Source organism: Colobus angolensis, unplaced genomic scaffold, assembly GCF_000951035.1.
Source record: "Colobus angolensis palliatus isolate OR3802 unplaced genomic scaffold, Cang.pa_1.0 Scaffold101, whole genome shotgun sequence".
Taxonomy (NCBI): Eukaryota; Metazoa; Chordata; class Mammalia; order Primates; family Cercopithecidae; genus Colobus; species Colobus angolensis.
The window spans coordinates 61,754-76,114 of record NW_012111031.1 but is presented as its reverse complement, the minus strand read 5'-3'; the positions used below and the strand labels follow the sequence as shown (position 1 = coordinate 76,114).

Sequence of the window (14,361 nt, the reverse complement as noted above, 5' to 3'; positions counted from 1 at the left end):
TGATCTCATTGCATCTTTAAAGTCTCTGTCTCCGAATACAGTCTCATTATGAGTTACTGGTGTTAGATTTCAATATGTGAATTGGGAGTGGCCGGGGCAGGGGCGAATGCAGCCCCTAACAGGAGTCCAAAAGTTGTTTAGGAGTTGGAACAGCCAATGTTAGTTTCTTTGGCAGTGAAATTCCCTCAAAATATTAGTAAGTATATGATCTACTTGTTTTTGTTTAATTTCATGTGTCAGTGACCACACCCACATTTCTTCCCTAGAATTCTTAGACATGCTTTATTAAATCATATCTTCATTCTACTTTCCTCATAGAATTTTATCCCGGTTATCTTTTTCATGCTTGAAAGTCTTATTGATCATCCTGTCATACTGCTGAAAGAAGTATAGAAATGGAAATTTACATTTCCTGCTCACAGAATTTTTTTTCTGGATTGTTAAAATTACTAGTACTACACAATTGATCACAATAAAATATATCACAATATTGATAATTATATTAAATATAACAAAATAAAATTGTATTGAAAATTCATCTCTTTTAAGACCTGGATGGGCTCCCCATGCGTCATCAGTTCCTGTATCCATAGATGAATGCTAACTTCTTGCTACAATGAAGTTTAACACTGAGTCTCTTCAATTTTTTTTAAGGCTGTAAGTGCTGAGAAATAAGTACATAAGAATGAAAAGTTTTGTTAAAAGTGTCCCTCAATTTTTGTCTAGTTGTATCTCAAGAATCATATAGTAATCTATCATCAAAAATGGTTTATAATCATGAACTGGTAATTCCATTACTCTTCTGAAATTTTATTAAAAGCAAAACCCCATAAGCCGTTCTGATTTTAAAAAGGATTATCCAATACTTATCCAAGTCTCTCAGTAACTGTACATAATTTCAAGTTTTTTTGTTTGATGGTTTGGAAATGTTTATACCCTGGGGCAATGCTAAGATTGAAGATGACTAAGAAGTATGGAATATAGTATATATGGAAGCTCAGTATCTGAAAATATCCTTAGAATGATCCATGCCTGCTTTAACTTGAAAAATGTTCAAGAGAGTGGTAAGCTAATTTCAAAGAGCTCACCTAAATAACTTTGGGAAATGGTATTTGACTGGAAACCATGAGACAATAGGAAAGATACATAAACTCTGTACCTTAGTTGGTAAATTTGTATCTCCCAGGGGTATGGGTTAATGCTTTGGAAACTGCTTTACAAATAGACTAGGATCGAACAGCTAAGCGGGTGGTGGATGGTGCAAGCCAGTTTTCTCATTGTGAGGGAGAGAAGTTACAGAAAAGCATGAGAAGAAGGCTAGAATGAACCTTGTAGTATTGGGTTAGTTGGAGACATCAGTATGGACCCATGCTTAATTTAATGTATGTACAGATGGAGAGATACAGAAATAACTGTAGAGATGTGTGGATGGTTCTACAATTATACAGTGTACATAGGTTAGTATATACACATATACTTCCTAGCTCTGCTAAGAGGGCCTGCCTAAAAGCAGTAACACCCCAGGAACAACAAGCACACCCAGCAACCAGATCTTGGTTTCTAAACCAGTGGGAACCTCATTGAAATGGATGATTTTGGGGCTGGGGCAGAGAAGGTAAAGATGAGTCTGGACCATCTTGTAGTGCCACAAATGAAGGAAGTGCTCCAAAAGAATAGGGGCACATCAAAGGGACACAGGTTTTTGCTTTTCACAGGAATTGCTGAAACAATTCCCAACAGCAAAAGCTAGAACGATTTAAGCAAGAAAACAAACAACTTATTATTGGATTATACTCCCACCCCCAGAAGTGGAGATTAATTCCTCTGCATTTGACTATGAGCTGGAGTGTGTGACTTGCTTATAGTGAACACAGCATGAACATGGAAAATTACAAAGTTGATAGTGGAGAGCCTGGCAGACACTGCCTTCATCAAGTGATCAAGGTGAACGACACTGGGAAGAAGTCATGCTGATGCTGTGTACTCCCTGAAATGATGTGATGAGAAGGGCACTTCACCTTTGTGGTTTTCCCCCAAATCCGTAAGCTTAGTTCAATTGTGAGACAAACCCAAATTAAGCAACAGTCTACAAAATACCTGAGAAGTACTCAAAAACATCAAGGTCCCAAAAAACAAGGAAAGATTTAGAGACTGCCTGAGGCCACCGGACATTAAAGATATCCAAATGTAAATACAGCGTATATGTGAGGTGGGGTTCTATACCACAGGGTTTTATACATTAAGATTTAAAAACTGTTAAATATTTAAAAGATGTATATTTTCCAGATTTCGGCAAGTGCTTGTTAATGACCCTAAATGTATTTTCCCCCTTCTCTTCACTTTAGCACTATTCCCTGTATCTGTCTGGCTCGTGTCTCTGTGACAGGTGTTGAGCGAAGCCTGTTTCTTTAGTGAAATATTCTCATCTCACTAAAGTGCACACTATTAGATGAGGTTAACACACACGACAGGACCCAGCACATGTGTGCCATGCGTCCCCCTATTTATTCCACATCACTCTCTAGTTTCTGATATTTACCATTTCTGCTCCTCACCTCTGGCCTCTTCCTTCCTCATCTACAGGACTGCTATCTTCTGACAAGATCTACAGACCACCTCACGCTTCCCAGGGCTGACCCTCCAACCCAAGCTCTTTTGTGCATCCTATGAGGGTCTGTATTTAAGGACAGCTGGTGAAGACCAATGGAATGATCTTCAAACTACTCAGAATCAGGTCATATTGAAAAACTGCACACATTACTATATCATAATTAAATATATTTAATTCTCAAGCCTTTAGGAAGTGTAAAAAGAGTCACATAATAATAAACACAAATCATGTGAATAACATACGGGCTGCTGTAATGGTCTATGGTCAGCATCCCTCTGAGGTAGGCATTATTATCTTCATTTTATGGTTAAGGAAATTGGGGCTTGAAGAGATTAAGTAATTTCCCACAGTCACACAAGTAGGTAGTGGCAGGCTAGCATCCCATTTCTGTTCTATGGGACTGCAAAGCCCAATGCTCACACTCATTCTACTACACCTTCTCTCTCGAATTAAAAAACTTACAGGAGTTCTAGACTTTTCAAACTCATGATACTAATCAAGAACAATTTTAAGTATTAAGCGTTTCCTCCGCTTCATTCTGTTTCCAAAGGAAAATATACATCGCACAAACTCATGATCATCTCAACATGAACTCCTCAGTGAAGCCTCTCCTCAGTGTGACTCAGGAACACTCCCTCAGGCATTATCCGTCGCACAGGCCTTGCCATCCAGCTCGCTTCTTCAGCTCTGACACCCAGTCGGGGTTGTCATCTTCCTCCTCAAAATCCCTGTGAAAAAACAATTTGGACCATAAACCTCTACATTAGGGGCACAGTATCTGTTGGTGAGTTCAAAGCAGGACACCACCATAATAATACTTAAGCTTTTGAAAAATGAGTTCCATAAGGCAACTGAAGGAAAAAAATTGTCAGTTCTTCCAAAAGATCACTTCTTTGACTGTTTCTAACACTTTTTAACATGTAAAACCTAATATATTAAAAAATAACAAGTTCAAGCTGAAAGGCCCTAGGTGTAGGGCTCAATCAGGAATTTTATAATCATATTGTAAGGTATTACCCATCCTAGACAAAAGATCAGGATATAAATACCCGTATTTATGATGGCCGGGCATGGTGGTTCACACCTGTAATCCCAGCACTTTGGGAGGCCAAGGTGGGCAGATCACGAGGTTGGGAGATTGAGACTCTAACACGGTGAAACCCTGTCTCTACTAAAAATACAAAAAATTAGCCAGGCGTGGTGGCAGGCGCCTGTAGTCCCAGCTACTCAGGAGGTTGAGGCAGGAGAATGGCCTGAACCCAGGAGGCGGAGCTTGCAGTGAGCCGAGATCCCGCCACTGCACTCCGGCCTGGGAGACAGAGAGAGACTCCGTCTAAATAAAAAAAAAAAAAAATTCCATTTATGATGAAAAATAATATAAGAGGTCCCTACCAAACCTGAAATTATCATGGTCTAATTTAAATCACACACACACACACACAAACACACACACACTCCACCCCCAGCTAAAGCTTTCTACACATATCACAACGTACGTGTCCTCCTCATCTAGCCCAGGCTCAAGTCGCTCTGGATCCAAAATGACAGAATCGTGACCTCCGTCGACACTGTCTGATGCTTCTGTTTCTTCAGACAGGGGGCCTTTCAAGAACCCTTCTGAACCTTCAGGAGATATTAACAGAAGATATACCAATTTAAACAGTATTTACTTATTTCATGCAGTTTGACTAAAATCTTCCATAAGCTTGCTGGCTGAGGACAATGCCATGTCCCATTACTCTTGTGTAGTGTCTCCCCACATTACCCAACCCCAACATGATTGTGGGCATAAAACAGGCCCCGGAAGCAGAAGCACCAGGACATGGACTAAATTTATAAACAGAACTTTATTCTTTTTTTTGAGTCAGGGTCTCACTCTGTCACCCAGGCTGCAGTGCAGTGGCATGATCATGGCTCAATGCAGCCTCTAACTCCCAGGCTCGAGAGCTCCTCCTACCTCAGACTCCCAAGTTGCTGGGACTAGAGGCTTCCAGAACCATGCCTGGCTAATTTTTTTAGTAGAGGCAAGGTCTCGCTATATTGCCCAGGCTTGTCTTGAACTCCTGAGCTCAAGCAATCCTCCTGCTTCAGCCTCCCAGAGTGCTGGGGTTACAGGCATGAGCCACCACACCCAGCCTATAAACAGGATTTTCTTTAAGAGAAAAAAAAAACTCGTAAAATTACCATAAAACCCTCCCAATATAAGAATGTATATTAAGGCATTAAAAGTTACCTTTGAAAGTTGGGTTATAGTAATTTCTTTTTTCCTTTGAACTTTCTTCTCCCAAGTTTTCACAATGGGGAGGAAGAAAAGTAGGAAACTGAAGGAAGACCATATGCATGCTTAAAAATTTTTTCCAGGTGTAATTACTTTTAGATTTCTCACAAACAGCATGAAAATCTACCCTAAAAACATGGGCCGAATCTTCTAAAAGGCATTTCAAAATAGAAGTATGACATAGTTTTTAAACAGGGACTTTCCTAAAATGACAAAGACTTTATCACTGGACCAGACAGAAAATCCTGGACCTAAAATTGCAAAATTGAAATTCATAACCATTAACCTTCCTTAACATTTTCCTCCCATGCATCAGCACCTCCTTAGGGCTTCCATGACCTTTTGTGTACAGTTCTATCTGAATGCATATATCACAGGGCACTATAATTCCTTATCAGTGTGCTGACCTCCCATGTAATGAACTCCTTCATCCTTAGGGCAGGAATTGTGTTTTATTCTTTTTTTCATCTTAACCTATGTTAGGCATTCAATAAATACTGACCAAATAAACAAATACAACTAAATCGTTGCAATAAATATAGTCAGACTTGCCATACCATTACCTGCTCTACTTGATATAATTTATCTTAGATCTTAACCTAGCAAGGTGGCTTAGTAATTAAATTATCATAATTATAATACACATACACACATACATATCTAATACAGACCACTGGCCTAGATTCCTAAGGACAGTATTATAAAAAAATTATTTTACACAATGTTAGTAAAGATGTCTGTAAAAAAATTTAAAAATCAAATCCTAATTGTTCATCCTTTTTGAGCTCTATTCAATGTAACAGAGTTCAGGTATACAGCAAAAGAAATCTTGGAGTTGTTGCTAAAGCAATGGCATATTTGCATGATAAAAATGGGCTCCTCTTCAAAGAAAGTAGTAGCAGGATTATGAAAATAAGCAAACAAATGAGCAAACAGAACTAATGTAGCTCCGTGAAAAATTTTAATTGTAGCTTAAGACTGGCTAGAAAAGATTAAAAAACACCTAAAAATACAATGTTATGAATTATTTTACAACTTTGAAATCAAAGCGTTTCTGGGAGGAGGGAAACCCTTTGAATTGAGTTTTGGAAGAGGAGAACATTTCTGTGGATGGATACTGGTGATGGCTGCACAACAATGTGGCATACTTAGTACCACTGAACTGCACACTTTGAAAGGGTTCAAATGTAAATTTTATGTTATATATATTTACCAAAATTTTCAAAAAGTCAAAGGGTTTCCAAGGTCACATACACACATGAATTACCTGGTCTATATATTGTGTATGTTTGAAAGGCCGAGCTGAGATCAGCATTCTTAAGGAAGTTCAACAAAGTGTCAGGGGTCTCTTTGAGCCACTGCTTACGAGTAGTATTTTTGCTGTATTTTATTACAGAACCACCTAGTTGGAAAAAGACAAAAATTAGTGCCGAATAAAAAAAGATTTTTCAGCATGTACTTTACAGATCATATTTTCAAGCAAAGTTAATTATATTTGACTGTTAACTAAAATCTACTTCATTCACCTGTATAAGCAATGCTCTGATGTGTGACGCCAAATACCCTTCACAGGCATTAAAAGCCTCTAGTGCACTAAGTATTAGAAAAAGTTCTCTAGTAAAATAATAGTATTCAATCTGACTACTAACCTCTATCATCCTCTGCTGTTAAACTGGAGGTGAGTATGGATGCCTTTTCCAAAGCTGTAAGAGCTGTATTGGGTACATTTTTCTCCCACTGTTGTCTGTGAAGATTTGGTGAACTGGCTTTCCTCAGATGGACTGACTCATTGCCTAATTTTAAAATGTAAAAAAGGAATGCCAAGCATGTTATTTTATGTATCCATCTCTGTCCACACAGAGACTATCTAACAACAATATGAAAGTGTTTCTTTTCTCTTTCAAACTCAGATCTATGTTTGAAAGATCAATGTTCTTTCAAATCTAAGTAGCAAAGGAAATTTTTAAAAAAATCCAAAATGAAAAGTTAAAATGAATCATTACAGTGACTGAGTTTTAAAAAAAAAAATATGTAGGCTGGGTGCGGTGGCTCACGCTGGTAATCCCAGCACTCTGGGAGGCCAAGGCAGGCGGATCATGAGGTCAGGAGATCGAGACCATCCTGGCTAACACGATGAAACCCCGTCTCTACTGAAAATACAAAAAAAAAAAAAAAAATTAGCTACTTGGGAGGCTGAGGTAGGAGAATGGTGTGAACCCAGGAGGCAGAGCTTGCAGAGAGCCGAGATTGGGTCACTGTACTCCAGTCTGGGCAACAGAGCGAGACTCCATCTCAAAAAATATAAAAAAATTTTAAAAAAAAATATATGTATATACTTACATGTTACACATTGTGCAAGAATGAAGCCCTGGGAGGACTTACATACACACAGTATGCTATGCTTTTTAAGGTGGCTAGCACAATAAATACCACTGTTTCTAATGGCTCTTATTGATAAATGCTATTCTCTCTTTTGTTGTAGGTAAATAAAATATTTCTAAAACATTAAAAAAGTTACTAGATAAGCAAACAAATATCAGCTTGTACTCTTGTTTACGATACCTGAGACCTAGTAACATAAAAATTGGTATTCCCTCTGTACTTCCCAACTCCTCACCTAAGAAATGATTAGAATTTGAATAACTTACCTTTTTCTTCTCTATTTACTCTTCTCAATGCACTTTCAACTACATTTTCATTAATGCCTTCCAAATCAGCATGGCTACCCTTTCTATCTTGTTCTTCCTCTTGCTTTAAAAGAGATTAACAATACAGATTAAATAATGCTTGAATTGCTACAAAAAAGGTAAACAAATATGCAAAGTCAGCCATTTTAATTTCAAATAAAAATTAATGGATTAAAAAACATGCATAATCATAGAACCCCAAAGACATGTATATTAATAGCCATCTATATGTGTTTAATAATATATATGTATATTAACAACCATAAACCTACATACATGTATATATTAATAGGCGTATGCATTAATAGCCATTAATATCAATTATTATAAATACAAAGAGGATATATTAAAATGACAGATATTTGACAGGTCTTTACTAAGGAAAAGAGTAATGAAAAATTTCAATATGGTTTGCTGTACTGGGCTTTACAAACTGTAATATTAAAATGAGACATTTTATAAAGTTGCCATATAGAATCAAAATGTTCCCACTTAATTCAGTATCTTTCCGAATTATCTAAGCCCTTGATTTATTTCACAAAATATAGTAATCCACTATCTAGTTTACTAAATCTGCATATATTTTGAGAAGGAGTACACATTGAATGCCTAAAGAGTCCCAGGCAAAGAAGTTCTCAATTCTTTATTGAATGAATAAATAAACAGTAGGCTTGGGTGGCATGGTGGGTTTTCTTATTTCTAAGCAGTGGTTCTGAAACTTCTCTTCCCACACATGTAGGGAACATAAAAATCTGTCACTTAACAGTGGTGGTTCACTTATAGCAGCGATTTCAAAGCCTCCTACACTCAAGAATGACATCAGAATCTCAGAGGAGTAGTGGTGAGGGGCAGCTGTGAAAAGCCCCCCAGGGGATTCCAGTCTTTCCTTCCCATTGAGGATCACTGCTTTCTGTGTGTGCAGTGGCCTCCCACGTTCCTCTGGCTGCTATTCAACTCTGCCTTCATTGCCATTGTCCTTTGCTGGCCTGCACACAAGTTTTCCTACCTCAAGTCCCTCATTCCCTGACTGACTTTTTGGCCTTTTCTCCATTTTGTTCACGTGTTGCACCCTTTTCATTTTGCGAACACATATTGCTGTGTCCACTACAGGTGGTATCAAACTATAGCGTATGGGCACAGATCATCTGCAAAGGGCACAAGAAAACATTTTAGGGGATGGAAATTCTTTTCTTTTTGAGACAGAGTCTTGCTGAGTTGCCCAGGCTGGAGTGCAGAAGTGTGATCATAGCTCACTGTGCCTCAACTTCCCAGGTTCAGGCAATCCTCCTGCCTCAGCTTCCCAGTAGCTGGGACTACAGGCATGTGTCACCATGCCCACCTAAAATTTTTAATTTTTTGTAGAGATGGGGTCTCACTGTGTTGCCCAGGTTGGACTCAAACTCCTGGCCTCAATCAATGCTCCTGCCTCCACCTCCCAGAGTGTTGGTATTACAGGCGTAAGCCACTCTGCCCTGCCTGGAAGTTCTATAAGATGACTGTGGCAGGGGTTATATGGATGTTCAAATACCATCACCAAAATTTATCAAATTGTGCACAAAAATGGGTAAATTTTGTGGCATGTAAATTGTATCTCAAAAAGTTGGAAAAAAAAAACAAACAGACATTACAATGAAAAGAAAAAAAAAGTATAGAGGTCTGTATTCCATTTGTAGCAACATAATGATGGGATGTCGTTATTTATTTAGAACTTATGGTTCATTCAAAAAATTTACAAGTTTAATTACTAGTGCATTGCATGAAGAGAGCAATTTGTTGTCAGTACAACATCTTTTCCTTTTTGAATTGAAAGGTTAGGCCAGGCGAAGTGGCTCACACCTGTAAATTACAGCACTTTGGGAGGCCAAGGTGAGAGGATCACTTAAGCCCAAGAGTTCAACACCAGCCTGGGCAACATAGTGAGACCTCATTCCTATAAAAAAATTAAAAAATTATCCAGGCATGGTGGTATGCACCTGTAGTTCCAGCTACTCAAGAGGCTTAGGTGGGAGGATCCCTTGAGCCCAGGAGGTCGAGTTTGCCATGAGTGGTGTGCATGCCACTGCACTCCAGCCTACGCAACAGAGAGAGAGAGAGAGAAGGAGAGAAGGAGAAAAAGAAAGGTTAACTGAAATACTGAAGAAAAAAATCAATAGTATACGATTTGCTAAGGGGGGGTGTGACAACACTGAAACATGGATCAGTTGTTAATATCCACAGCTTTAGAGAAGCTTCAGTGTAAAAGAATGTCACAGTTGCCCAGGGCTAGACAGGATGAACAGGACCCCGAATGCCAGCCTGAAAACTGATTCTTGGGATAACAAGGAGGCACTACAAGGCATTGAACAGAAAAATGTTAAGATTTAAATAGTAATCTAAATGTTATTCAGCACAGCAATAAAAAGGAATGAAGTTTTGACACACAGAAGAACTTAAAAACATTATGTAAGTGAAAGAAGCCAGACATAAAAGGACAAATATTGTATGATTCCCCTTATATGAAATACTTAGAATAGGCAAATTCACACAAAGATTTGAGCAGCTACCAGGGGCTACCAGATTTGAGATTAGAGGCTGCCAGGGGCTGCAGTGGTAGAAGTGGGAGTTATTGTTTAACAGGTACAGAGTTTCTGTTTGGGATAATAAAAAGTTTTGGAAATAGATAGTAGTGATAGTTGCACAATACTATAAATGTAATTAACACTACTGAATTGTACACTTAGAATTGGCTAAAATGGCACATTTTATGTTATGTATATTGTACCACCATAAAAAAACAAAAAGCAGGCCATAACGTGGTGGCTCACACCTGTAATCCTAGCACTTTGGGAGGCCAAGGCAGGCAGATCACATGAGGTCAGGAGTTCAAGACCAGCCTGGCCAACATAGCAAAACCCCACCTCTACTAAAAGACAAAAACTTAGCTGGGCATGGTGGCTCATGCCTGTGGTCCTAGCTAACCAGGAGGCTGAGGCATGAGAATCGCTTGAACCCAGGAGGCAGAGGTTGCAGTGAGCCATGATCACACCACTGCACTCCAGTCTGGGTGGCAGAGGGAGATTCTGTTTGAAAATAAACAAACAAATAAACCAAAAAGCAGCCATGCCCAATGGCTCACACCTATAATCCCAGCACTTTGAGAGGCTGAGGTGGGAGGATCACTTGAGCCCAGCAGTTCAAAGATGCAGTGAACCATGTTCACGCCACTGCACTCCAGCTTGGATGCCAAAGTGACACTCTACCTAAAAAAAAAAAAAAAAAAAGCCAGGATAACACAAGATTTTCATGACTGAAAGCAAGACAAAATTCTTTCACATCTGTACTGAAACCACTGTCATCAGTAATAAAAAATGGAGGCCGGGCGCGGTGGCTCACGCCTGTAATCCCAGCACTCTGGGAGGCTGAGGCAGGTACTCAGGAGGCTAAGGCAGGAGAATGGTGTGAACCCAGGAGGCGGGGCTTGCAGTGAGCCAAGATCGTGCCACTGCACTCCAGCCTGGGAGACAGAGCGAGACTCCGACTCAAAAAATAATAACAAATGGAAAAGTAAACAATAAATGGTGACCCAAAGTGGCTCAGCTGACAGTGCAGATGAACAGCTACTAATTCTTTCACATACCAAAAGATGAAGGAAGAAGTACTTAACCGGAGGGACCAGGTCACAGTCTTTCAAATATCTTACGGCACTTAAGGGTACCCAGCATCCAGGAGGTAGATATTTCATAAATGTAATTTTTTTTTTTGACATGGAGTTTCACTCTTGTTGCTCAGGCTGGAGTGCAATGGCGCAATCTCAGCTCACTGCAACCTCCGTCTCCAGGTTCACTTGATTCTCCTGCCTCAACCTCCCGAGTAGCTGGGATTATAGGTGCATGCCAACATGCCTGGCTAATTTTTGTATTTTTAGTAGAGACGGGGTTTCACCATGTTGGCCAGGCAGGTCTCCAACTCCTGACCTCAGGTGATCCACCTGCTTCAGCCTCCCAAAGAGCTGGGATTACAGGCGTGAGCCACCACGCCCAGCCTCATAAATGTAATTTTAAAGCACTTACCACTGTGCTTGCTTCATTTCCCAAAGTTATCCTGATTCTGCTGGGGTTTGCTTTTAAAAGAGAGAGAGAAGGTAGAAAGATAAAACACATAAAGGATCATCCTATTAAGTTCCTAATATGATCTGCATACAGCTGGAGAAGCGAGTGAGGTTATTAAAGTCAAAGAACCAAAGCTCTCTGATATCCTGAATGGGAATAACAAGCTTTAATCACCTAATAATACATCTCAGTTGTTGAAAGAGGTTATTTCCACTGTTTCGTTCCTAAAGTTAAAATCTAAAAGTTAAAAGACATCTCTACTCACTTATGCCAACCCATTTAAGCACTAAGAGGTAACATACTCTGCATACTTAAGGTCATTATCCCCTTTGGTGCATGCTAGCTAGTGGAGTCCGTGCTTTTCCTGTCAGCTATCACAGCTGGTGGGACGGGTATCCCTAAGAAGAAGTGAGCTGTTTATTAACTCAGAAGAGACCAGCAGGAGGAGTCAGGAGAGAACTCTGGCAATTGATCCCTTTGGTAGGAATGGCTATGCCTCATTTTTCTCTGGCAGAGCCCTGTGGTTCATGTCCGTTATTCACTCAACATTTTAAAAAATTGCTATTGAACATGGATGATGATACACTGAGAATACAAGAGTGAGCAAGTCGGATGCGATCCCTGCCCTGTTCCATTTCATTGTTCTGGTCTGTCTACACATTAAACTGGAGATGCCATCAGACATATGGTCCCAGTTTGGTGGCATTTCTCTAACTACTTTATTCCTCTTTAGAAACTGTAACACTACACTTTTTCGGCCGGGTACAGTGGCTTATCCCTGTAATCCCAGCACTTTGGGAGGCCAAGGCAGGTAGATCACCTGAGGTCAGGAGTTTGAGACCAGTCTGGTCAACATGGTGAAACCCTGTCTCTACCAAAAAAAAAAAATTTGCCAGGTATGGTGGCACACGCCTGTAGTCCCAGCCACTCTGGAGGCTGAGGCACGAGAATTGCTTGAGCCCGGGAGGCAGGGGTTGCAATGAGTCAAGATCGTACCACTGCACTCCAGCCTGGGAGACAGAGTGAGACTCTGTCTCAAAAATAAAATAAAGGTAATTTAAAAAAACCTACACTTTTCCAAACTACCTTGAAATTTTTCTTAGTCTCATTTTTTCTTGCCTAGCATTTTAAAACTAATTTCCCACTACCTTGGGATGTGAACAAAAGCCACAGAATAACACCTATGCTAAAGCAAACTGGTAAAACAAAGGTAACTGGCTATCTCTTAGCTAATGGAGAAAAGGTTGAGTTGTAAGACTGAAGGGTTTGCATCCTTCCAAAAACAACATTTAAAAGTTAAGTTTAAGAAAACAATACAGTTCTCAAAATGTTTCTTTTGTAGTATCTGCATATAACATTATGATAAAGAGCACCAGGCAATGGAGGTTTTGCAACATGTCCCAGCAGTGGGTGATCTCCCACGCTTCTTAATTCTTCTCCTGTATTCTGTTCATAGCTATTAGCTCTGTTGGATTTCTTCAGAAGGAAATCACTGATGAGAAAGGAAACGGAATAAAAATAGCTTTGAAAAAAATTCAGAGATGACAACTTCTAAAGAGACAATAAATTAAATTTGCATTTTCTCAGGATAGACTATAGATATATGAAAATTTCATGCAGCTATTATGTAGATGATTCACAACTTTGGAAAAGCCTCTGGTTTTTGTTTTTAATTAGGATATTTTATTGTTTAAGAGCAGTTTTAGGCCAGGCACAGTGGCTCAGGACTGTAATCCCAGCACTTCGGGAGGCCGAGGTGGGGGGATCACCTGAGGTCAGGAGTTCGAGACCAGCCTTACCAACATGGTGAAACCCCATCTCTACTAAATTCAAACAATTAGCCAGGCATGGTGGCACATGCCTGTAATCCTAGCTACTTGGGAGACTGAGGCGAGAGAATTGCTTGTACCTGGGAGGCAGAGGTTGCAGTGAGCCGAGATTGTGCCATTGCACTCTAGCCTGGGCAACAAGAGTGAAGCTCCATTTCAAAAAAAACCAAGCAGTTTTAGGTTCACCGCAAAACTGAGTGGTGAGTACATACAGTCCCATATACCACCTGTCCCCACACACACAGTACCTCCCCAATACCAACATGCCGCTCCTTTACAGTCAATGAGCCTACTCTGACACATCACTACCACCCAGCACCCAGAGTCCACAGTTTACATTAGAAAAGCTTCTCTTTTAACCTAGAAGAAATGGATAAATTCCTGGACATATACACTCTCCCAAGACTAAACCAGGAAGAAGTTGAATCCCTGAAGATACCAATAGCAGGCTCTGAAATTGAGGCACTAATTAATAGCCTACCAATCAAAAAAAGCAGGCTCTGAAATTGAGGCACTAATTAATAGCCTACCAATCAAAAAAAGTCCAGGACCAGATGGATTCACAGCCGAATTCTACCAGAGGTACAAGGAGGAGCTGGTACCATTCCTTCTGTAACTATTCCCATCAATAGAAAAAGAGGGAATCCTCCCTAATTCATTTTATGAGGCCAACATCATCCTGATACCAAAGGCTGGCAGAGGCACAACAAAAAAAGAGAATTTTAGACCAATATCCCTGATCAACATCGATGCAAAAATCCTCAGTAAAATACTGGCAAACCGAATTTAGCAGCACATCAAAAAGCTTATCCACCATGATCAAGTGGGCTTCATCCCTGGGATGCAAGGCTGGTTCAACATATGCAAA

General features: G+C 39.8%; 1 protein-coding gene across 2 annotated transcripts in view; it reads right to left on the bottom strand.

Annotated features, from left to right (window-relative positions):
- Positions 1 to 2,764: 2,764 nt before the first annotated feature.
- NEK3 (NIMA-related kinase 3) overlaps positions 2,765 to 14,361 on the bottom strand; it is a 30,908-nt gene continuing 19,311 nt past the window's right edge. Inside the window, exons 11-16 of one of the 2 annotated variants that reach the window (XM_011938889.1) lie at positions 11,626 to 11,675; positions 7,538 to 7,640; positions 6,539 to 6,682; positions 6,157 to 6,291; positions 4,108 to 4,234; positions 2,765 to 3,339 (exon numbers count right to left, since the gene is read on the bottom strand). In XM_011938889.1, the coding sequence (XP_011794279.1) occupies positions 3,255 to 3,339; positions 4,108 to 4,234; positions 6,157 to 6,291; positions 6,539 to 6,682; positions 7,538 to 7,640; positions 11,626 to 11,675 (644 nt within the window). In that variant the 3' untranslated portion in view covers positions 2,765 to 3,254. Of the gene's footprint in view, positions 3,340 to 4,107; positions 4,235 to 6,156; positions 6,292 to 6,538; positions 6,683 to 7,537; positions 7,645 to 11,625; positions 11,676 to 14,361 lie in introns of both variants that reach the window. The other variant, XM_011938880.1, reaches the window with a different exon arrangement.